We start from the raw sequence: 24,288 nt of genomic DNA on the forward strand, positions 1-24,288 counted from the left end.
AGATATCTGATGATATTAAGGAGTTCCTGTCATTTTTTAGGTGTGATAATGGTACTGTGGTTACGTTAACTTTTAGAAAGGACCTTATCATTTAGAGACAAACAATGAAGTATTTACAATGAAATGATGTATGGGACTTGCTGCAAAATCCTCTGAGGCAGGGGACAGGATGATGAAGCAAGATTGGTCATGCACTGATAGCTTGAAAATCTGGGGGATGACAGTTCACTATATCATTCTCTATATTTTTACATATGAGTGAAAGCTTCCATAATAGAAATATTTTAAATAACTTATGGAGGCTTCCTATTCTACTTTGCATGATTTCTAAGACGCTTCATGGTCTTACCCTCTACAAACCTTGTCTCCTACCATTTTCCCAGCAGCTTCCTCTGCTCCAGCCACACTGGCCTCGCACTTCCCTGACCTGTTGCCAGACATATTTCTGTCACAGGGCCTTTGTAAGTGCTGTTCCTGCTCCCACACAAATATCCTCCCCGTTTAGCTCTCTGCCCAAATGTTACCTCATCAGAGAAGTCTCCCCTGATCTTCCTACTGAAAGGAAACAGTCCCCATTCTCTATCACTCTCTGTTCTCTATCATGTCAATATCTGACATTAAATGACCTGTTTGCTTATTCATTGTGGAACATAAGGTCCATGAAGGCCAAGCTTCTTCTATTCTCCACTGGATCCTGGCTGACAAAACTGGACCTGGTGCAGAGCGAGTGAAATAATATTCATCTTAATATCTTTATTTGGATACTACATTATCAAGAGTTCTTCATAAAGAGAATGCCTGAGATCCTCATTAGCCATATTATAAAATGATATTTGTCAAATCCAGAAAGCTAGGAAGTAGTGGTGTGACTCACTGAAGATATGAAACAAAATGGGAAGAAACACCTTTAAATAAGCCTTCTTAGATATCTTTCTCCTGGTTGAAATGACGGGAAAAAAAGTTAACATCTAATACATTCATGGCACAAAAAGATATCTGAGCCCCCTTTTTATATGCCTTTGCTTTTATCATCTTCAGGCCATCCTCAAGTTGAAGAAACTACCTTATATTTTCTTGAGATTAACTTCCTTATCTTACTTGGCAAATATTTATTGCACACTTCCTATATGTTAGGCCCCGTACTAGGCACCTGGATTACAGGGGAAACCCAGACAGAACTAGGGAGGGCGAATGCTAGGCAGGAAGAAAACTAAATCCCTATCATTATTTCTGTCAAGAAGAATCACTGATTGTAGAAAATCTTATGACATCTATACTTTAATTCAAAGTGCTGGCACTATAGTTCATTAATGTTACACACCTGGGTAACAAATTATGTCAACGTTTTTCTACTTTTCTTGGGCCATGTTCTTTAAATTTCATAGTAACAAATCAAGAAAACTATTTTGACAACAAACTAGATATTTTCTCAACACATAACTGAGCAATAAGATTACATCACTTCATATTTTCTTCAGACCACTGCTGCCATTTCCATATGCCAACACTATTACAAAGAGATGCTTTCTTAAGTCCAAGAAAGTACCCAGTTTTGCTTTCCTACATAAGCCTAATATTTTTATACTCCTTTTAATAGTAAAGATACAGATTTAAGAGGTCAAGAAAAATGCCTGTCTCCAGAATTTTATAGTGTTATGATAACATTGATTACTATATTTCTACCATCCATGACATGTATACTAGGATTATTAGATAAATAACATATCCAATCTTTTTTTTTTTCAAGTCCATGTGAAAAGAAGAGATAAGGAAAGCCAAAGTGAATTTCCTGCACCTGTTACCTGGGTATTTGGCATTCTAAACAAGTTAAATCTCCAGGAAGCTAGATTAATAGATGACAGGAAAAAATATAAATTGCATTATCATCTTCGACATGCTAATATACATGGGTGCTGAAAATCCAATTGAAAGGGGACTGGCTTATTAAACTGTGGCATGCTGCAATTTACATATCTCACCCTCCAGGTGTGAGGAGGGTAAATGAGAATGGAGTGTGTTCAGATCAGCAGGGGATAAGGAGGAAAAATACATATGCACATTGGCTATCAATTTGGCCAACTGGAGAAAAAGTGACACAGTGAAAAGACTGACTTTTATTCTTCCTGAAATAAATCTGGCTCTAGTACTCCTCTGCTACATTCTGGAGCAGCACTAAAGACAGCACAACTAACCCTAGCTGGTCATTCTGTGCATGGCCCTGTTGGTTTTCCAACAGTAAGAGTGAATGTAGATGCCTAGACGACTGGAAAAACTACTGGAATGGAGACCTGCTGATGGTGCAAGGGTGGCAGGATCTTTGCAGAAAAAGGGAACCAAAACTAGCAGCAGGAGCTTCCCCAAAAACCCACCATCAGTCTTAGACAGTCAGCAGAAGGAGAAATCACTACGTCCTTAGAAAAACGTATTATGTCAATTATTTCATAGCTTAGAGCCCAATCCAACACAAAATCCTAATGTGTCCAAAATTAGATAACTTTCTCATAGGTAGCCATTATACCCACTCTCTCTCTCCTCATACATGCATGTAACCATTGGTAACTTTCAAATACTTAGAAGAAGAAACAGTAAAACAACATTTAACTTATTTTTTTTAATTAAGGCTTTCCCCATAGGCCATAGGCAATGTTGGTGAAATGGAATGCTAAGAGGGAATAAAAAAACTAGGAGTGGGCTTTCCTGGTGGCGCAGTGGTTAAGAATCTGCCTGCCAGTGCAGGGGACACGGGTTCGAGCCCTGGTCCAGGAAGATCCCACATGCCGCGGAGCAACTAAGCCCGTGCACCACAACTACGGAGCCTGTGCTCTAGAGCCCGCAAGCCACAACTACTGAGTCCGCGTGCCACAGCTACTGAAGCCCGTGTGCCTAGAACCCGTGCTCCGCAACAAGAGAAGCTACCGCAATGATAAGCAACGAAGAGTAGCCCCTGCTCACCGCAACTAGAGAAAGCCGAAGACCCAACACAGCCAAAAACAAATTCATAAAATGAATTTATTAAAAAAAAAAAACTAGGAGTAAGATAAGCTTCCACGAAATATAGCCAAGTAATAAGCCTCAATGGGAATGCTGGCATTTCATACTTAAAGTAAATACAAACTCACCTAAAATATATTTCAGTTATTTATTTGCTGTATAGATAAGCAGTAATAAAATCTCTCCCCCTTTGCTTTTAACATTTGATGAGGTAAAATTTTAAATATACACAAATAAAACAGAATAGTATAACAAATCCCATGTATCCATCACCCAGATTCAACAGTTATTAACGTTCTGTCATTCTGGTTTCATCTGTACCTCCATCCATTCACCTTTCTATTGCTTTCATACTTTAAAAGCTTTTAAGGTAAAGTTTAGATATTTTGGAGTGCACAAATATTAAATATACAATTTTGATGAATGAATTCATCCATGTAACCCACACATCTATCATGACATAGAACATTCCACCTCTTCAGAAACTTCTGTGTATCCCTTTCTCAGCCAGACTACCTACAGGTAGAATAATACTTATTCAACAGAAGATATTTTTTCCTCCAGCACAGAAAAAAATTAAGGAAAGCCAACTCCTCAAATCCAGCAAGCTTAGTATTTCAGGCTGCACAAAAGCTTATTATGTTCAGCTTTTATAATTAATTGACAGTGTAGGAAAATTTGACACCCAAACTAAATCCAAGTACTGTTCTCTTCACAGAGAGCATTCAGATATAGAGCCTGGAGAAAAAAATAAGGACTTCAATAACGTATAACAAAAAGCACTACTTCTGGAACTATTTATCTTTCTGTTTATTTCAATAATACCCCAAACAAAATGATAAGTTCATAAACACAGCCCAAGAAACAAACAGTAACACTACAGAGTGGAAAAATAATAACATAAGTATAATAGTAATGAAATTTCTAACCACTTGCTCCAGTGATACATGCTTGGCAGACCACATTAAATTCTCTATCCCTGCTCTCCAGAAAAGCAGAAACAGTAGCACCAGCACCAGGAATACTGGTAATGACATTTACAACAGCTAATAAGTATTAGTGATGGAGAAGCAGGGATTCAAAGCTAGTTCTCTGTGTCTCCATTATGCTCTTTTGATTCCAACCATAACGGCACAATACAGATAAGCAAACACACTATTTAACATTATATATAACCTGACATTTTGTTATGCCTATTTTAGCCTTGTTTTTTGTCCTCGCTCTTTCAATCATGCTGGTAAAAGCCCTTTCCTCCTCTACACAAGTCCCCACTTTGGCCCTTACAGAGGAAAACTCAACCCACAATTCTGCAGTCTTGGAGAAGGGCTGGGGAGAAGCCTCCTCCCTCAGTCGCCCAAGCTAGATTTTCCTTCCAGAAGTAACTGGAATTTATACAACTGAGGAGAGCCTGAGAACAGGCTAGATTCCTGACAGCTGTGGTGGTGCTGGAGGGAAACGGCCTCTTTTTGAACTCAGGCTCTTTCTAGCCGGTCTGTGTGCAGACAAGGATAAGCAGACTGGGCAGGTCTCTGCTTTTGGCTCTAGCCTCTCCACTCGTGCTTAGGAAGAGCTACTGGTGAGGTCACCCCTTCACGGAGGACTGGTTATCTACCGGTCATTAAGGAGCAGAATATGGCCTCAGGTCCTGGCCACATTCTTTGCCATTAGTGACGCTGATACTGTGATCAATATTGGATCTTAGGACTCTTTCCTAAACTAATTAGAGTGTGGGGAGGAGGGATGCAACTAACAAGAATCCCAAACTTCCAAGAAGGCATAATCTCTACTCTTTGTCTCAGCTCATTGCACCCGGACCACATCTTTTCCTTTTTGGTGTACAGTCCAACATAAATAGCTGTACAGTCCAACATAAATATGCTGAAGTAGGTTCCATGGGAGCATCCAGGATTACCCTTCTTTACACTCTGGCTACTTGCAGCTCACATAAGCCCTCATCACTGTTTGACAATTCTCTCCGTATTCCCAGTGGTGCACCATCCCCTCCTCTCATCCACCCTCACCATTCCTCTCCTCACCACCACCACCAGCAATACCACCATCAACACCACCACCACCGATACCATCAACGACACCAACAACACTGTCGACGACACAGCTACCACCACCACCACACCAACACCACAACCAATACCACTAAAACCACCACCAACAATACCACCACCAACACCACCTCCTCGAATGCTCAGAATTGCAAACTGCTAGTGACGAGCATTCAACCAGTTTGTTGCCAGCGCTGCTGTTACCTTGTTCTCCTCTGGACTAAAGAGGATTCGGAAAACGGATGGCACTCCTGGTGCTACTTTGTGGCCAATATCTTTGGGGCTGATTACTTTAAAGTAAGGTGAACTTTCCTCAACAACTTTCACCATCCTTGGAACCTGCAAGAAAAACACAATAATGGGCACTGTACATGTGAAAGCAGAAGAAAAAGGACAGGCCTTGCAGTTAAACGTGAAATCTCCATCTACTACTTACTAGCCATGTGACTTTGGTTAGGTCTGAACTTCCGTTTCCTCAAGTGTAAAAGGAGATGACAGTACTTACCTTTGCCCCAGGACCTCACACAAAGTAAGCACTCAACGTACTTTAGCTTTAATTTTTATTAACATTATTATTATTACGCAATTTAATTGTTATTGCAAATCTTTATTTTATTATTTAAATGTGACTATTTTCGAAGACTAACTGCTTAATCATCTGAAACCCCACCCACACGGTGGAGCTGCACTGGACTTCCCAACATTTGAGAACAGCTCTGGGAGAAGAAATCACACTTACTGCACTCTTGCTATGGATCATCCACTGTACACGAGATGCCACTTGATCCTCACAATAACCTTTGAGCTTCATTACAATTCATTCTACAGATGAGGAAACAGACACTTGCCATAAGTGCTACAGCTTTACCAAGCAATGGTGTTCCGGATCAAGTCCCGGCCTAACTCCACCTTCCCTCCCTATAGGACTGTCCTACCTAAACACCACTGTGAAGCAAGAACACAGAGGGCAGTACAATCCCCAAGGCCAGTCTCAGAGCAGCTTCAAACAGTCCCATCCTTTTACAGTCTTATTCCTCTGCTCTGCTTGCCTCATCCAGAGTACATATTTCTATCTCAGATAGCCCCAAGCAGTAAAAGGAATGTAAATGTGAGAAGGGGGTTGGTCAGGGGTGGAGGTTCTAGAGACATAGGAATGGGAGAGGATTGTTTTTTAAAAAACTCAAAGAGGGCAGAAGAAAGTTAACTATAGTTAAGTATGTCCTAGGAGTCTCAGGTGAAATATGAGGAAACAGGAACTCCCACAACCTCTCAGAGCTGAAACCCAGATGCAGAAGGGAAGAAGAAATGCAGAGAGAATTCAGACACATCTAAACACTAGAGAGTGGGGAGGTAAGAAAGAGATGTGTACATATCTGGTAGGAATAGAACTGGCTTTGCTGGTAAGAGAAATGTGCAGTGGTGTTTATGACGTGTTGAATGATGCCATATAAGCTTGCTGGGAATACTTTAGTAAGAGCCTAACTGTGGATTAAAAACTAGAAAGGAAAACAATAGCAACACTAATAAGAAGAAGAATAGTAACATTGCTTTAGTACTTATTATAGGACAGACACTGAGCTGAGTACTTTACATCCATTATCTCATTTAATATTCCAAACAACCTATTGAAATGGGTGCTATTCTTATCCCCATAGCTTGGAGAAGTGAAGTGACTTGCCCAAAGTCTACAGCTGGGAGACAGTTCACCTAGAATCTGAACCCAGATTAGTCTGACTCTGGAGTCTGGGTGTTTATAATTGTACCCCAAGTGAATTGTGTTGTGGCTTGTCGAGTGTTCATGGCTTACTTTCAACTTGTGTGTTTGAGAGAGGTAGAGAAACAAAGACCAAACAGGCTCTGTCTTTTGCACTCCATGGCAGTCAGGAAGCAAATAAAAGGTAAATGACACAGAAAGCATTTCTCAGTGCCCCAAATGTATCTAAGTGGTTCCCTGCATATCCATGAACCAGGAAGTAGAGAAGCAGGCTTACATCAGCCACCTCGTATGAAGGTCCTGGGAGTAACTCACCAAGAACAAGCCCGCCTAGCCTACAGAATCTGTCTGCTTGTTGATAGCTGAACTTTCCTTAGATGAGGACCTTCCTTTCATGGGATCCAATACTCTAGCAGCATCTTACCAAGAAGTGTGGGTTTTATACATGAGAACTGAATGCCCTTTGTCAGACAAGACTCACACATGCCTCTTATCCTTGACGTGCACATATACACTCAGTGACAAGCATTTCTTGCTTATGGCTGGGGAGGAGTACCCAAAGTACCCTTTGGACTAGCTCCTCTCTGCCTTTAATAGCCTAAAAAAACCTGAACAAGAGTGAAAAAGTAATGGAGAAAGGGAAAACAAGAACTCGAAGTGAGAAACTAAATTGGTTGGCAGCCCTGCATGAAAAGAGAGAGTTCTAATGTCTATGTAACTCACCTCTTCCTGAGGTCTAGGAACATAATCCTGAACACCTCGGGGTGTTTTTCTTCTCTCTGCCTACCTTTTAGCTTCCAACCCATGAGCTTCTCTTGCTAACACGCCTTCAGCGAAGAACTAAATGTTCCATTTTCTCCAAAGTCTGACTTTGCTGTCACTAAATCACCCCATTGATCTCTGAAAGGCATCACTGGTTCCTTTAATGAGCTACTGTACTGAATATAACTGCAAGTCTTCCCATTTGCCTTGAATTCTTGCATAGTCTTCACTTATTTTCCCTACTTTATTATAGCTAGAATTTTTGTCTCAACATTCTAAGACTCCCATAAGTACTTCTACTTGTCCTTAACACCTGATGCTTAGCATCTCTCTAATGCCTTCCTTCCTACCTGATTACTTTTCACACTTAACTGTGCTTCATGCTGACCTTCTGCATTATTCTTCCTTTCATTATTGTTACGTGTCAAGGAACTCTTCAGTCATTTAATACTCTTTCTTGAAATATACCCTAATATATCTCTGAAAGAAAAGGCATAAGGATGGAGAAGAAATCCTCAGTTGCAAGCACAAAGAAACAAGGTACAGACAGTGGGAGAAGCCATCCAAAACTATCTGTAAACAAAATCTGAAGGCTATCTGAGGTAGAAGGGAGGAGATGGAAAAGAGAAAAGGGGATCTTCTTTTTTGTTTTGTTTTTTTTAATACAATTTGCAGAATCTAAATGCATTGGCTCAACAACTGCAATTCATGAGTAGAGTTGATACCTTCAATTGGGGAAATAGTGGCTCTAACGTGGAGTATGTAAACATGAACAGTAATCATCTTGTATTAAATGAAAACCTAGCCCAAATGGTCACTCATGAGAACTTCATGACACTGATCTAGCCAATCTCTTATTCAACAAAATGTCAGTGCACACACTGGGAGTTTACCAGTTGTTGGGTACTGCCCTGGGACTGAGCATTTAGCAACAAACCAACCAACACAGTCTTGTCTTCATTAAGCTTATAGTCAAAGGGCATGTTTTTATCTGCCTTCCTACGCCTATCAAGTTCAAGAGCTTATCTAAGACCCTACAGGATCCCATTTTATCTAATCCCTTCTTATAGATCCATGAAAGGTACAGTCATCCCAGCAAACATACTCACTATGTCATTGTTCCTCAAAACCAGTGGAACTTCATAGACTTCACGGGGAGTGTAGTTCTGAAATACAATTTCTGATGGAAAGGGCTGGAATAAGGCCTGATCCAGGTCAATTCCTGGAAACTGCAGTTGAAAGAATAAAATCATATAGTCACACAATGGCAGAAACAACTGGGGAAGATAAGAAATTACTACATATACCTATGAATATTAACACCAAGAACAAAGGAAACATTCAAAAAGGGGAAAGTACTATAAACACTATTATAAACAGTAAGGTTATTGTCATCAACTTCTTTAATACAAAAGAAAGTAGGTTTTGGTCCTCAATTTAAAAAATAGGCTATTTAGAACAACAACTCAAAACTTCCATTTCCAGTAATGGTGAATAAGGTAATTTGAACCAACTCCCCTATGAGAATAAGAAGAAAAGCTGTAACAACAAAAACCTGTTTGGAGGCACTGAGGGATTAAAAAAACAGTATTATCTAATGTTAAAACTGAATTATCTCAAGCTAGTAGCTTATGTAGTATCCAACAGGTTTTGAGTACTGCCATGTTTCCCTTAAAAATTCAGAATACCCCACGATGCTGTGTTGAGTTCACGGTTGTATCCTGGGAGCACCCCAGCAGAAAGTTTGGAAATTGAAGATGTAAGTATCCACCTCAATAATTTAGAACAACAATAGCAAACATAAAAAACACATTAAAACCCAAACAAAAAACCAAAAATGACACAACAAAAACAGCAGAAATTAATGAAATACAAAGTAACTGTCCCACAGAATCAACAAAGCCAAAAGTTGAGTCTTTAAAGACTAATAAAAATAATAAAATACCTGAGTCTGATCAAGAAAAGAAGACACAGCCAATTATAAAAGAGCCAATTATAAAAAATAGGAACATTACTACAGAACCCAAACTAAGTAAAACGATAACAAATGCGAAAATTTAGATTAAAATTATAAATTCCTAAAAGATACAATTTGTAAAAACTAGCACAAAAAGAAATCGAAAATATGAAGTGTTCCCTAACTATTAGAGAAATTGAATCTGTAAAGTAAAAACTTTTCATGGATAAAACTCTGGCCCAAATAGCTCTACAAGCAAATTCTGGCAAACATTTAAAGAAAATACAACTTGGGGCTTCCCTGGTGGCACAGTGGTTAAGAATCCACCTGCCAGTGCAGAGGACACGGGTTTGAGCCCTGGTCCAGGAAGATCCCACATGCCGCGGAGCAACTAAGCCCGTGCGCCACAACTACTGAGCCTGCACTCTAGAGCCCATGAGCCACAACTACTGAAGCCCGTGTGCCACAACTACTGAAGCCCATGTGCCCTAGAGCCCATGCTCTGCAAAAGGAGAAGCCACCACAGTGAGGAGCCCATGCACCACAATGAAGAGTAGCCCCCACTCGCCACAACTAAAGAAAGCCCACGCCCAGCAACGAAGACCCAACACAGCCAAAAATTAATTAATTAATTAATTTTTTTAAAAGTGTGGCACTGCCATTTAAAGAAAATACAACTCAAACATTATAGGAACTCTCCCAAAGGAAAGAAAAACAAAAAATTAGGGGTTGCCAAATCAAGATGACAGAATAGAAGGATGAGGAGCTTACCTCCTCTCACAAATACATCAAAAGTACATCTACATGTGGAATAATTCTCACAGAATACCTGCTCAGTGCTGGCAGAAGATCTCATTAAACCAAAATAGCAAGAAAGATTACCACATAACCAGGTAGGATGAAAGAAAAAAAATAAATGAATCAGGACAGGACCTGCGCCCCTGGGAGGGAGCTGTGAAAGAGGAAAGGTTCCCTCATCCTGGGAAGCCCCTTCACTGGCGTGGTGATCAGCTGGGACAGAAAGGAAGCTTCAGAGGCTCGGAGGAGAGTGCAGCAGTCAGTTTGCAACAGGCAGAACAGAGAGAGCACACAGCAAAAGCAGTCCTAAGAGGGAAGTTCATAGCAATATAGGCCTTCCTGTAAAAAACAAGAAAAATCTCAAATAAACAACCTAACCTACCACCTAAAAGAATCAGAAAAAGAACAAACAAAACCTAAAGTTAGCAGAAAGAAGGGACTAATAAAGATCAGAAAGGAAATAAATAAAATAGAGATTTTTAGAAAGTAGAAAAAACCCAATAAAACCAACAGCTGTTTTATTTAAAGGATAAACAAAATCAACAAACCTCTGTTCAGGTTCACCAAGAAGAGAAGACTCACATAAACAAAATAAGAAATGAAAGAGGAGAAATAACAACCAATACCACAGAAACACAAAAAACCATAAGAGAATACTATGAACAATTATATGCCAACAAATTGGACAACCTAGAATAAATGGATAAGTTTCTAGAAACATACAGCCCACCAAAACTGAATCAAGAAGGAATAGATAATTTGAACAGACCGATCACTAGAGACGAAATAGAACCTGTAATTTAAAAAGTCCCTGCAAACAAAAGTCCAGGACCAGATGGCTTCATTAGGGAATTCTACCAAACATACAAAGAACTTACACCAAAACTCTTATATCAAACTCTTCCAAAAGACTGAAGAGGAAAGAACACTCCCAAAGTCATCCCATGAAGCCACCATTGCCCTGATACCAAAACCAGACAAAGACAATACCAAAAAAGAAAATTACAAGTCAATTACAAGCCAAATCTAACAACACATAAAAAAAGATCACACACCACGATCAAGTTGGATTCATCCCAGGGTCACAAGGATAAGCAAATCAATCAATGTGATATACCACATCAACAAAAGAAAAGACAAAAACCACATGATCATCTCAATAGATGCAGAAAAAACATTTGATAAAATTCAACATCCATTCATGATAAAAAAAACCTCTTAACAAAGTGGGTATAGAGGGAACATATCTCAACATAATAAAAGCTATTTATGATAAACCCACAGCCAACATAATACTCAACAGTGAAAAGCCGAAAGCCTTCCCACTAAAATCTGGAACAAGACAAGGATGCTCACTGTCACCAATTCTATTCAACATAATATTGGAAGGCCTAGCCATAGCAATCAGATAAGAAAAAGAAATAAAATTTGTCCACATTGGAAGAGGTAAAACTGTCATTATATGCAGATGACATGATACTATATATAGAAAACTCTAAAGACTCCACACAAAAACTACGAGAACTGATAGGTAAATTCAGCAAGGTACCAGGATACAAGATTAACATACAGAAATCTGCTGCATTTCTTTACACTAACAATGAAATACTGGAAAGGGAAAGTAAAAAACAATTCACTTTAAAATCACATATGGGCTTCCCTGGTGGCACAGTAGATAAGAAACTGCCTGCCAATGCAGGGGACACAGGTTCAATCCCTGGTCCAGGAAGATCCCACATGCCATGGAGCAACTAAGCCCATGCACCACAACTACTGAACCTGCGCTCTAGAGCCCACAAGCCACAACTACTGAAGCCCACGTGCCTAGAGCCCATGCTCCATAACAAGAGAAGCCACCACAATGAAAAGCCAGTGCACCACAACGAAGAGTAGCCCCCGCTCGCCGCAACTAGAGAAAGCCCACATGCAGCAATGAAGACTCAATGCAGCCAAAAATAAATAAATAAATAATGTTTTTTAAATCACATACAAAATACAAATAAACCTGATGAAGCAGATGAAAGGCATATGCTGAGAACTATAAAACATTTATAAAAGAAACTGAAGATGATTCAAAGAAATGGAAAGATAGCTCATGCTCTTGGATTGGAAGAATTAAACTGTTAAAATGCCCATACTACCCAAAGCAATCTACAGATTTAATGTGATCCCTATCAAATTACCTATGACATTTTTCACAGAACTAGATCAATTAATCCTAAAATTTATATGGAACCATAAAAGACTCAGAATTGCCAAAGCAATCCTGAGGAAAAAGAACAAAGCTAGAGGCATAACCCTACCAGACTTCAGACAATACTACAAAGCTACAGTAATCAAAACAGCAAGGTTTTGGTACAAAGACAGACATATGGATCAATGGAACAGAACAGAGCTCAGAAATAAACCCACACACTTATGGTCAATTCATCTTTGACAAAGGAGGTAAGAATACACAATGGAGAAAAGACAGTCTCTTCAGCAAGCAGTGCTGGGAAAGCTGGACAGCCACATGTAAATCAATGAAATTAGAACACACCCTTACACCATACACAAAAATAAACTCAAAATGGTTTAAAGACTTAAGCATAAGATATGACACCATAAAACTCCTAGAAGAGACCATAGGAAAAACATTCTCTGACATAAATTGTACCAATATTTTCATAGGTCAGTCTCCCAAGGCAACAGAAATAAAAGCAAAAATAAACAAATAGGAGCTAATCAAACTTATAAGCTTTTGCACAGTAAAGGAAACAATAAACAAAATGAAAAGACGACCTACAGACTGGGAGAAATTATCTGCAAATGATGCAACAGACAAGGGCTTAATTTCCAAAATATACAAATAGCTCATACAACTCAATAACAAGAAAAGAAACAATCAAAGAATGGGCAGAAGATCTAAATAGACATTTCTCCAAAGAAGAAATACAGATAACCAATAGGCACATGAAAAAGTGCTCAACACCACTAATTATGCAAACCAAAACCACAATGAGTTACCACCTCACAGTGGTCAGAATGGCCATCATTAAAAGTCTATAAATAACAAATGGTGGAGACAGTGTGGAGAAAAAGGAATCTTCTACACTGTTGGTGGGAATGTAAATTGGTGCAGCCACTGTGGAGAACAGTATGGAGGTTCTTTAAAAAAAAACTAAAAACAGAGTTACCATATGATTCTGCAATCCCACTCCTAGGCATATATCTGGATAAAACTTTAATTCAAAAAGATACATGCACCCCAATATTCATAGCAGCTCTATTTACAATAGCCAAGACATGGAAACAACCTAAATGTCCATTGACAGATGAATGGCTAAAGGAGACATGGTATATATACACAATGTAATACTACTCAGCCATAAAAAAGAATGAAATAATGCCATTTGTAGCAACATGAATGGACCTAAAGGTTATCATACTAAGTAAAGTAAGTAAGAAGGACAAATACCATATGATGTCACTTACATGTGGAATCTAAAATATGACAGAAATGAACTTATTTATGAAACAGAAACAGACTCACAGACATAGAAAACAAACTTATGGTTACCAAAGGGGAAAGAGGGTGGGAAAGGGAGAAATTAGGAGTTTGGGATTAGCAGATACAAACTACTATATATGAAATAGATAAACAACAAGGTCCTACTGTATAGCACAGGGAACTATAATGTCCTATAGTAAACTACAATGAAAAAGAAAAACAAAAAATTAAATGTCTTCCATTTAATGATGATGTTGTTAGCATAACTTTCATATATTTCAGAAAGACAGTAGGAGACAGGAAAATTATAGGTCATGAACCATAGATCAAAAAAAAAAAAAGCAAATCATTAGCAAACTGAAACCTACAATATATAAAAAAGATAATACATGACCAAGTTGAGTCTATCTCAGAAATACAAGGCTATTTTAACACTAGAAGTTTTGATCAAGAAGAAACAAAACTGACATTTTCCCCAGAACAAAAACTTGTTTATTTAGAAAATTCAAAATAACCTATAGATAAATTAGAATTAACAAGTGATTTATCAAGGTCACTGAGTACAAGGTCAACATAAAAAATCAATTATATTTCTTTGTACTAGCAATGAACATTTAGGAAATGAAATTTATAAACAATATCATTTAAAATCACATCCTAAAACATAAAATACATAGGAATAAATCCAATGAAAGATGTGCAAGAACTTTACCTGGAAAAACTACAAACCATTATCGACAGAAATTAAAGAAGATCTACACTGAACTACTGACAATTGCGTGGAAAATACACAAAATGCATATTTATAGGAAGAGTCCATCATTTAGACAGGGTAAAAGAATCATAAGAATCCCTAAGTTAGAACTCTGGGGAGAAGAAAAGGCTAACACAACTCAGTTACTCCTCCTCCCTTCCTCTCATTTCCCTTCCAAATAAACACATACATATGATCTGCTTTCATAAAGAGCTGCCCTTAGAATCATGGAGAATTCCTGCTGGTCTGTGACCCTACTGAGCCCCGCCTCAACATTAACTACCTGCAAACAGCAAGTCCAGGAAGAATTCCCTTCTTTATTTCAAAGATGAGTGATAATAATAATCACAATGACAAAGAGATGAAAAATTCATGTGTTCATTCAATAAATGCTAATTGAGTTTCTAATATTTTCCATATGTTGAGCATAGAGTAGTGAACAAAGCCAATAAAGCCCCTGCCTCATGAAGTTGAAATGCTTAAGGAAATGGATAAAAAATAAAGAAATAGGGACTTCCCTGGTGGTCCAGGGGCTAAGACTCCACAATCCCAATGCAGGAGGCCCAGGTTCAATCGCTAGTCAGGGAACTAGATCCCGTATGCCGTAACTAAAGATCCCACACACGGCAACGAAAATCCCACGGGCCTCAACTAAGACTCAGCACAGCCACATAAATAAATAAATATTTTTTTAAAAAAAGAAATACATAATATGAGGTCAGACAGTGATAAGGCTATGAAGAAAACCAAAGTAGGACAAGGAGACAGAGTGAATGGGGGATGGTTGCTCTTTATGATAGGTAGCCAAGGCATGGCCTCTCTGAGGAAATGATCTGAAGCAAGTCACGCAAAGATCTGAGAGAACAGCATTCCAGTTAGAAGGAATAACAAATGCAAAGGCCCTAGGGTGAGAATTATCCTTGAGTGTTTGGAGAGCAGCAAGAGGGGAGAGCAGCTAGAGGAGAATGAGCTGGGGGAGAGAGGAAGGAAAAGACTATGAAGGGCTCAGGATCAGATAATGCAGGACCTTATAACTATGAGGGTAACAGGAAGCTACTAGGTGGTTTTCAACACGGAAGTAACGTTCTGATTTACATTTTTAAAAACCACTCTTGGGACTTCCCTGGTGGCGCAGTGGTTAAGAATCTGCCTGCCAATGCAGGGGACATGGGTTCAAGCCCTGGTCCGGGAAGATCCTACATGCCACGGAGCAACTAAGCCCGTGTGCCACAACTACTGACCCCGCGAGCCACAACTACTGAAGCCCGTGCACCTAGAGCCCATGCTCTGCAACAAGAGAAGCCACCACAGTGAGGAGCCTGTGCAACACAACAAAGAGTAGCCCCCGCTCACCACAACTAGAGAAAGCCCACGTGCAACGGAGACTCAACACAGCCATAAATAAATAAATATTTTAAATAAATAAATAAATAATAAAATAAAAACCACTCTTACTTCTTTGTGGAGAATTGATAACGGGGCGATGAGTTGGAAACAGGGAGGCTATTTCAGGAGTCTAGATGATGGTGGGTTGAACTGGGATGGCAGTGGTGGAGGTGGTGAGAAGTGGTTGGATTAAAGACATATTTGTGATTATTAGCCCTTGTTTTGGATTTCATATAAGACGTGAAAAACAGAGGCATCAGAGATAACACCAAGGTTTTTGGCCTGAGAAAATAGATAAATGGGGGTATTACGTGGTGGAGGGAGGAAAGACAAAAGAGGAAAGATCATGCCTTTAGGGAAAGAATGTAATGCAAAAATTAGCTCTTAAGGATTTTAAGTTTGAGCTGCCAATCACACATTGAGTTGAATATATGATCCAGAGTTCAGGGGCTAGGCCATAGCAGGAGATATAATTATGAAAGCAATCACTTAAAAGGTGAAATTTAAAGCCTTGTTCCTGGAAGGAGTCACCTAAGGAATGAGTTCAGAAGAGAAAGAAGTTTAAGGACCAAGTACTGGGGAACTCCAATATTTAGCCAACAGGAAGAGGAGAAAGATCCAACAAATAAGAAAAAAGCAACCAGTGAAGTAGGAAGAAAGCCAAAGAAGAGTGATATCTGAGACACAAGTGAATTAAAAAGTACAAAAAAAGAAACTAACTGTAAAATGCTGTGAGACAACCCAGGTGTGTTGAACTGGTCAAGCTTAAGAATGAATTTTTAGAGAAACACACACACACACACAACTCAAAGTAAGGGATACAGAGGTTAAGTTGATGAATGTAATTACAATGAAATGGGAATGAACAGAAAGTTTAAGATGGATTAGGGAGGAAATGCAAGGTGTAGAAGGGCAGACAAAGAAGATCCAGCATGTTCACAATTGATATTTCTAAAAAACATAAAAACAAAAATGGCCTGGACAAATACTTGATAATTCAAGAAAAACTTTCTAAAAATAAAATAATGGTATGTAGTGTCTTAGGAAAAATTTAGTCACATCCTAATAAAACCACTGGACATCAAATAAGAATAAACAATCTTTGGGCAAACAAGCTAAAATATTAGGCTGCATACTTCCGCATATCGTCATTTAAAGCCAGAAGGTAGTGAAGAAAATGCCTGCAAATCTCTTATGGGGAAAATGTGTGACCCAAGAATTTTACATCTAACAAATCTGCAGTTCACCTATAAAGGCAATAGGCAAATATTATCAAATTTATAAAATCAAGGAAATATAGTTTCCATAATCTCTTCTTGAGGAAATGAGAAGAGTACGACTATCTACCAAAAAACAAATGAAACTCCGGAAAACAAAGGAAAAAATAACCGACTGAGTTGACAGAGGACAGAGGCAAGAAGATGAGATGTGGTACACTAATTTCTTCATCCTTCATAGCAGGAATCAAAATACATTAAAACACACACACAAGCAGTACACACAGAACAATACACATAGTCTGGTCTTAGTTATGCTCTGGGAAAGGAGCATTTAGCCCTTAATTAGGATGAATTAGCTTTGGAGAAAGCTGTGTTCCCTGCTCTCAAAGTTAGAGGGTGTTATGGGAAAGAGAGGAAACAATGAATAGCTAAAGCTAGAAGTGCTCAGAAGAAGAGCAAATTTTATGGGATGGCAATGGCATGCCAAGGAGAGCAAAAGAGCCTGAGGGACTCACTTGTCTTGTGGGAAATCACTCTGAAAAACCCTCAGGAATAGCTGGGAACCCTTTGAGAGGAGGCTAATCTCCAGCAGTTTAACTGATGGAGGCTCATACCATAATTTGTGCAAAAAGTGAAGCATATAATTCAAGAAATTAATTAAAATGTAGGAAATAAGAACTACTTTATAAACATATACTCCTAAAGCCTGGAATGTATGGTTTACATGAGAATACAGAAACATGTTAAAATAGCTATTCTTTAGAGACTAAAAGGATACATTTGTTATTGGAAATCAGCCAGAATAGACAAAAATGCCTATTTTAATAAACAGTTCCTCCTTCTTCCTTTCTAGTTATGACAGCTCAGGTAAGGAGGGATTTCTTACACTAGGAGGATAACCTAATTGGGCTTGGTTAATATAATTCTTGGGATTACTCCTAATCTGTAAACAATGGTGTCCAGAAGTAGCTAAGGAAGAAATGTGACTAGTCAAAAGTTAGTTGAGGACTTCCCTGGTGGTCCAGTGGGTAAGACTCCATGCTCCCAATGCAGGGGGCCCAGGTTCGATCCCTGGTTGGGGAACTAGATCCCACATGCATGCCACAACTAAGAGTCCGCATGCCACAACTAAGACCCAGCACAGCCAAAAATAAATAAATAAAAATAATAAATAAATATTTTTTAAGTTATTGTATTGTGTAATTCTTTTTGTATCAAATTATAGATATCAAGATCAACAGAGGTAGAAAAAGAACACATAAAACAAATCTAATAAGGGATTAGTTAGCCCAGGAACAATAAGTACTGCTTAGTTCTTATTGTTCTAGAATATTCACATTATTCCAGGACCTACTTTATATGCAAGTATGACAGAAAGCAGCTACCTTTTGATATGTTGTTTCCCTCAGATCTAAAAGTTCAGTGATCTGTGGTCGGCACGTCACACGTGTATTGGCAAGTCTCTGCTCTGTGGTGAGGGACATTTCCTTCAGGAACTCTGAGGGAGTCAGCTAGAATTTAAAGCAACAGGAGCCAAAGATTCATAAATGGTAATACTGAAAAAGTGCTTTCATAAGTGCCAGTAATGAATAATTTGTGTTTGCAGCTTTCAGAATAATTCTGGAATGCCACTAAGTTCCCCTATAAAACGTTTAAAATAACTGAATAATACAAGCGAAGTACCCGTGCACTTCTGAGCTCTTTGCACAATAATTTGAAAGGATATGTGGTTGCTGTTTCCTTATGATTTTGAAGGAATCACACAAAAGAACCTGGGGTAGGGGAGAGGAAGGTCAAGAAATTGCACGGGAACATGACCAAAGAGCTTATATATGCTCAGAAGAGCATAAAACTCTAGGTTTCTAAAATCACTTAAGGGCTTCAGAGCTAAGGAGGCTAATCCTCCTTGAAATATTTCTATTTCTCAAATGAAGTTACAACATGCAAGTAAAGCTTTTGGGTGTTTATCATGTTATATCAGGTTAAAGAGAAATCTTATAAAGTAAAGGATCTGGGAAGTATGACTGTGCTGCTTAGGAACGAGTTTGAACTTTTTAGAAATCGTAAGAGCACATTTAGACCTTGTTTTAAAAGAGCTCTAAGTCAATCATCAGATCCAGCAGCCAGTCACATCCACATACCCAAATAAGAACACAAAATTCTTTAACACTTTCTACTGTTTTGAGAAAAAAATGTAACCTATCATTTAAATAAAATCATTTAAATAAACCAGCAAGGGCTTACCCAAGACCAATCACTATTAATCGTTGTTCTGGAATGTTCACTTTGTTCTAGGGCTACTTTATATGCAAAGAGATTATGATCACTGGCAGCAACATAATGCTTAAGTATGTGCCAAGACTTCTTAAAACATTCAGGGGCATATAATTTAGCTGATTCATTTCGCCTTGGGTTAAAATCAATGCTCTTCAAATTCCCTACACATTTAATTTTTGTGATTGAATCCATTTAAATGAAGGCATATTTCTAATATAGCTTTTAAGATTCCTTTTGATTGGAACACAGATTAGAATGTTAAAATGTTACGAGGTATCAGCTGTGTTGTGATTTAAATAAAAATAAACTCTTACAAGCAAAAAGTAAGGAGTTACTTTAAAGCTGAAACAAGAACAATCACAAAAGAAAATGATGATAGATTTTATTTTTCTAATTGGAACATAACCTGAGACTAGTTTTTAAAATGCAGTGAACACAATGTTTAACACTTTAAATTGTTATTGATATTTCCATAGCATGTAGTTTATAATTCAATTCTCACCAAATCATTATAATTCATTAAAAATGTAATTGTTTTCTATCATAAAGGACAGAAAAAGTTATGCATTTTTCCTAGATATTATACAGTCATCATTTTAATGCATTATGTTCTACAAATACACAAACAAAAATAACTCTTGCCAATCAACAGGTAATTGATTATATATGTTAAACCTATGAAATTCTGATATTTGACTGTTTTTGAACTACATAAATGACAGTTTCTTAAGGTTCTAGCTAATATTTAGAAAATCTTAATAATTTGCTTGCATAGTCTTAGTTCAACTGATTAACTTAAGCAATTTAATTTAAGCCTCTACTTTGATGTATATAATTTCAAAAATTTCCCAAGCTTTAAAAGGTAACTATGCTCTGCAGCAATCTACCCATGTTAACTAAACTGATATTATCAGCCAGTAATTCTGTTTGATATTCTGAGAATGTCAAGGAGCAACTGTCATTCTCCTGAGGAGAAAGACTGCATTAAGTATTTTACTCTGAAATTCTCTTATACGTTACCATTCGATTTACTTCTTCTTCTGTAACCACCTTCGAACTCAGGGGTGGCAAAATCTTGCTTTGGAATCCTTTAAGCGTTCTGACTAACCCCATATGAACAGCCCCCAAGGACTCCTCAAGACTTCTACTTGTCATTTTTAGTTATTTCCTTTGTATACCTAAGAGTGAAAAAGAAATAGTTTTAGAACAAATACAGTTAACTCCTGAATACAGGTCACATTTTTTGAAGCTTTTTCCAATATACGAAGGTTTAGAAAATACCGATTTTCAAAAATACATCCAATGCTTGGAACAAATGCCTTAACTGTAGGAGTCTATTCCATGAATCTGTCTAGATTTAGCCTTATCCCGAAGTCTAGGATCACTTTTAGAAAAAGCAAGTGATTCTGGACTAAGCTCAGGGAAGACATGAAAACATAAGCAGTTACTATATTTTGGTACTTTTATCTTCTCCAGATAAATAAACAAAAACTGCTCAATAACTATACTTCATAGTTTGCTACTTTATCTGCTTATTTGACAATTCTCTCTCATGGCACCCTTCAAACACAATAAATATAAGGCTTCAAAAACCTTCACACCTAGGCAGAGAATTGAAAAAGGCAGTATGAGATGATACGTGGAAAAAGAAGTTTGTGAAAATTTTTTTTAAGTTTATAGTAATAAACAAGGCATTCAACAGCCACCCAATACCTCCAAAGCAAAGAAATAGGACATCTCCCCTTTGCATATATTTCCTTATACTTCTAGCAGGACACTTGCAACTTTGGAAGTCCATTTATGACTAAGTAGGGATTTCTACTTTTAATAATAGCGGGCTAGGTTGTTCAACCCTGTGCAGGGAAAAAAAAAAAAAAAAGCTTGATTCAATGTCAAATAAAAAACCTTAAAATTGTTAAAAGCTCAAAAGACAATAAGGCACTACCAGACCAAAATGGAGGGGAAAGCAGTGCATAAAGGAAAATAGATACGATGAATATGTAATAAGGTACACTGAAATAAAGCAGTAAAACACCCAAAGAAATGAATATGAAATTTTAAAATAAGAGAAAAGATCAGAGAAAGAAATGATTGAAATAGAAGACAGTGAAAGAAGTTCTAACATGCTATAATTGGAGCCCATGAAGAAGAAAAAGTACTGGAGGGAAATTAATATTTAAAGCCATAATCCAAGAAAAATTCCAGGAAAAAAAACAATGAAAAGGGACTAGTAGGTACCCAGGAAAACTGACCCAAAATGATCAACTATGAGTCATATCTTAGAAGAACTACTAGGCTTCAAAGAATTTTAAAAATTAGCATCCAGGCAAAAAGTCAAAATAATGTACAAGGGCAAGAGAATTAGATGTCATTGGACTTTGTAAAAGCAAGCCATGCAGTGGGAAAACAGAGGAGCAGCATTTTTCAAAGACTTTACAAAGCAGGAGCCAAGGATTTTACAAGGAACCAAGCTCTCCTTCAGTCACTGAGGCTACAGAAAAGGAGTTCTGAACATGCAAAAGCCCAGGGAATATTATAAACATGTTCCCTTCCTGAAGAATATACTAGAGGATGGGCTTCATCCAACCAAAAGCTGACTGGGGAATTTCAGCAAAAGGACTGATGATGAGCATTTCATATATTTAGTTGTACAGGTATTAAAATAATGTTGAAGACATAAGGAGAAGAATAGAATTTAAACGTTATATTTTCTGACAAAGTAGAAAGGATGCAATTTTAAATGAAAAGAAAAAAGAAAGACAGCCGAAAAGTAGAAAAGATTAACAACTGTGTAAGTACTAGGTAGGAATCAAACCATTTAACGAGATAGAATAAAGGAGAATTAAGGGAATTATGGTAGAAAGCCCCTATGATGGCAGTCAATGATACCTGTTTCCAAGCATTCATATATTTATATGATCCTCTCCCCTTGAGTGTGGGCTGTGCTTAGGTATTCTAACAAATATAATACAGCACAAGTGATGGATGTCACATCTGAGATCAGTTATAAAGAAAATTAGTTCCATCTTGGGCACTGCCTGGCTCTCTCGAATCACCAGTTACCACATTGTAAGGACACTCAGGAAACCTATAGAGAGGCCCATGTGGTGAGGAACCAAGCCTTGACAGCAATGACATGAGTGAGCTTGGCAGTGGATCTTCTGAAGCCTGCCAACAACCATGTGAATGAAAGCAGAGTTGCCAGACCCAGTTGAGCCTTAAGATGACTGCAGTCTGGACAACAGCTTGACAGGAGATGCATGAGAGACCCTGAGTAGGAAGCACCCAGCTAAGCCTGACCTACAGAAACTGAGAAAACAAATAGTCAGTGTTTTACGCTACTAATCTGGGGGTAATTTGTTATACAGTAATAGATAACAATACAGGCCACTATAAACAGTTTATATACAAAGAAACTACTGAATATAAAGATAAACCTTCCTAAATACTAAAAGTAATTTTAGAAAAAGCAAAGAAGACATACTAAATAAAAACAATAAATCATATACAATCACAGTATACAATATTCAATACACATAATTATTACAGTGTAAAATAATATAGGCAGTGTGATGTCACCATCATGGAATAGGTGGTTGCCAACTTCAATCCCCCTCACAAAAAGACCAGCTAGCAATCCTCCATAGACAAGACACCTTTGTGAAAATCCCAGAACCCAGGAAGAGACTGAAGCATCCCCCTGGATCACAGAAACAGGGAAAAACCTCAAAAACATTTTGTTAAGTAACATAAGCCAGTCACAAAAAACTACATATTGTATGAGTCTGTTCACATGAAGTGACCAGAACAGGAAAATCTCTAGAGAGAAAGTAATAGATTAGTCACTGCAAAGGGCTGGGAGAAATGAAGGAATAGAAGGGTGTTAACTAAAAGGTATGGGATTTCTTTCTGAGATGATGAAAATGTTTAAAGTTGCCTGTGGTGATGATTGCACGTGTTCGTGAATATACTAAAAACTGTGGGTTGTATGTACACTTTAAATGGGTGAATTGTATCCTGAACTGAATGTGAATTATATCTCAATAAAGTTGTTAAAATATATATTTTAAAACATTTTGAAAAATCAATTATTAAAAGTTGAAAAGTGAAACAAATAAACCTTGCTGTATATCAAATTGGTGTTGTAACACCAAACAATTATTCCAACCAACTTTAAAACATGGTTTTTGACTATATATCTTCATTGTATAGTAGTCTTATTGTTGGTCATAATATCAATAATAATATTTTAAAAACAAGTAGCTACATCAATATTGCTAGGAACCAAGCATTTCAGCATTTTAAAAATACAAAACAAAAAAAGTTCTTATATTAAGAAACCCTATAATCTTAAATTTAAATGGAAAATCTGAGTTTTAGCTCTTGATTATTCTCTCCTTTTAAATAACCTCCCTACTGAAAGACCCCAGAAGCAAAGAAAGCTAAGTAAGCAATGACAGTCCAGGGACATAATGTGGTCTTTAAACACCATTTCCCACTAAAAGAAACCATAACTCCTTAGAGAAATGGGTAATTCAAGGTCTGGGGCATGAAATGTATAAGATGAACTTGGAACATTCTATTATACTGTAAAATAAGTACATTATCAAAGGCTACTAGGGTTGTACCTAAGGAGCCCAGAGCCACTTGAAGGACTTTCCATTCACCAAAGACAGGACAATTTGGGGAAAACAAAAACAAAAGTCTACAATGGATTAGTCTTTAAAACTCGGAGTTCAAAAGATACTAAAAAAAAAAATCGTTGGTCACCTTTGGAAGTTGCTAAGGCACCAGACTAATTATTTTGGAAATAATAACTGGGAAGAATCAACCATTTATTCTGTACCATTTTTGTACAAGTTGCATTTCAAGTTAACCA

The 24,288-nt window shown here is 37.7% G+C and overlaps 1 protein-coding gene across 1 annotated transcript in view; it reads right to left on the minus strand.

The window, feature by feature from the left end:
• HYDIN (HYDIN axonemal central pair apparatus protein) overlaps positions 1-24,288 on the minus strand; it is a 433,475-nt gene that overhangs the window by 321,692 nt on the left and 87,495 nt on the right. Inside the window, exons 3-6 of the mRNA XM_027119341.1 lie at positions 20,430-20,587; positions 18,518-18,643; positions 8,637-8,756; positions 5,256-5,390 (exon numbers count right to left, since the gene is read on the minus strand). Coding sequence (XP_026975142.1) covers positions 5,256-5,390; positions 8,637-8,756; positions 18,518-18,643; positions 20,430-20,564 — 516 coding nt within the window. The 5' untranslated portion in view covers positions 20,565-20,587. The remainder of the gene's footprint in view (positions 1-5,255; positions 5,391-8,636; positions 8,757-18,517; positions 18,644-20,429; positions 20,588-24,288) is intronic.

This window comes from Aethalodelphis obliquidens, unplaced genomic scaffold, assembly GCF_003676395.1.
Source record: "Aethalodelphis obliquidens isolate GAN/ISIS:26980383/991018 unplaced genomic scaffold, ASM367639v1 scaffold20, whole genome shotgun sequence".
Lineage (NCBI taxonomy): Eukaryota > Metazoa > Chordata > Mammalia > Artiodactyla > Delphinidae > Aethalodelphis > Aethalodelphis obliquidens.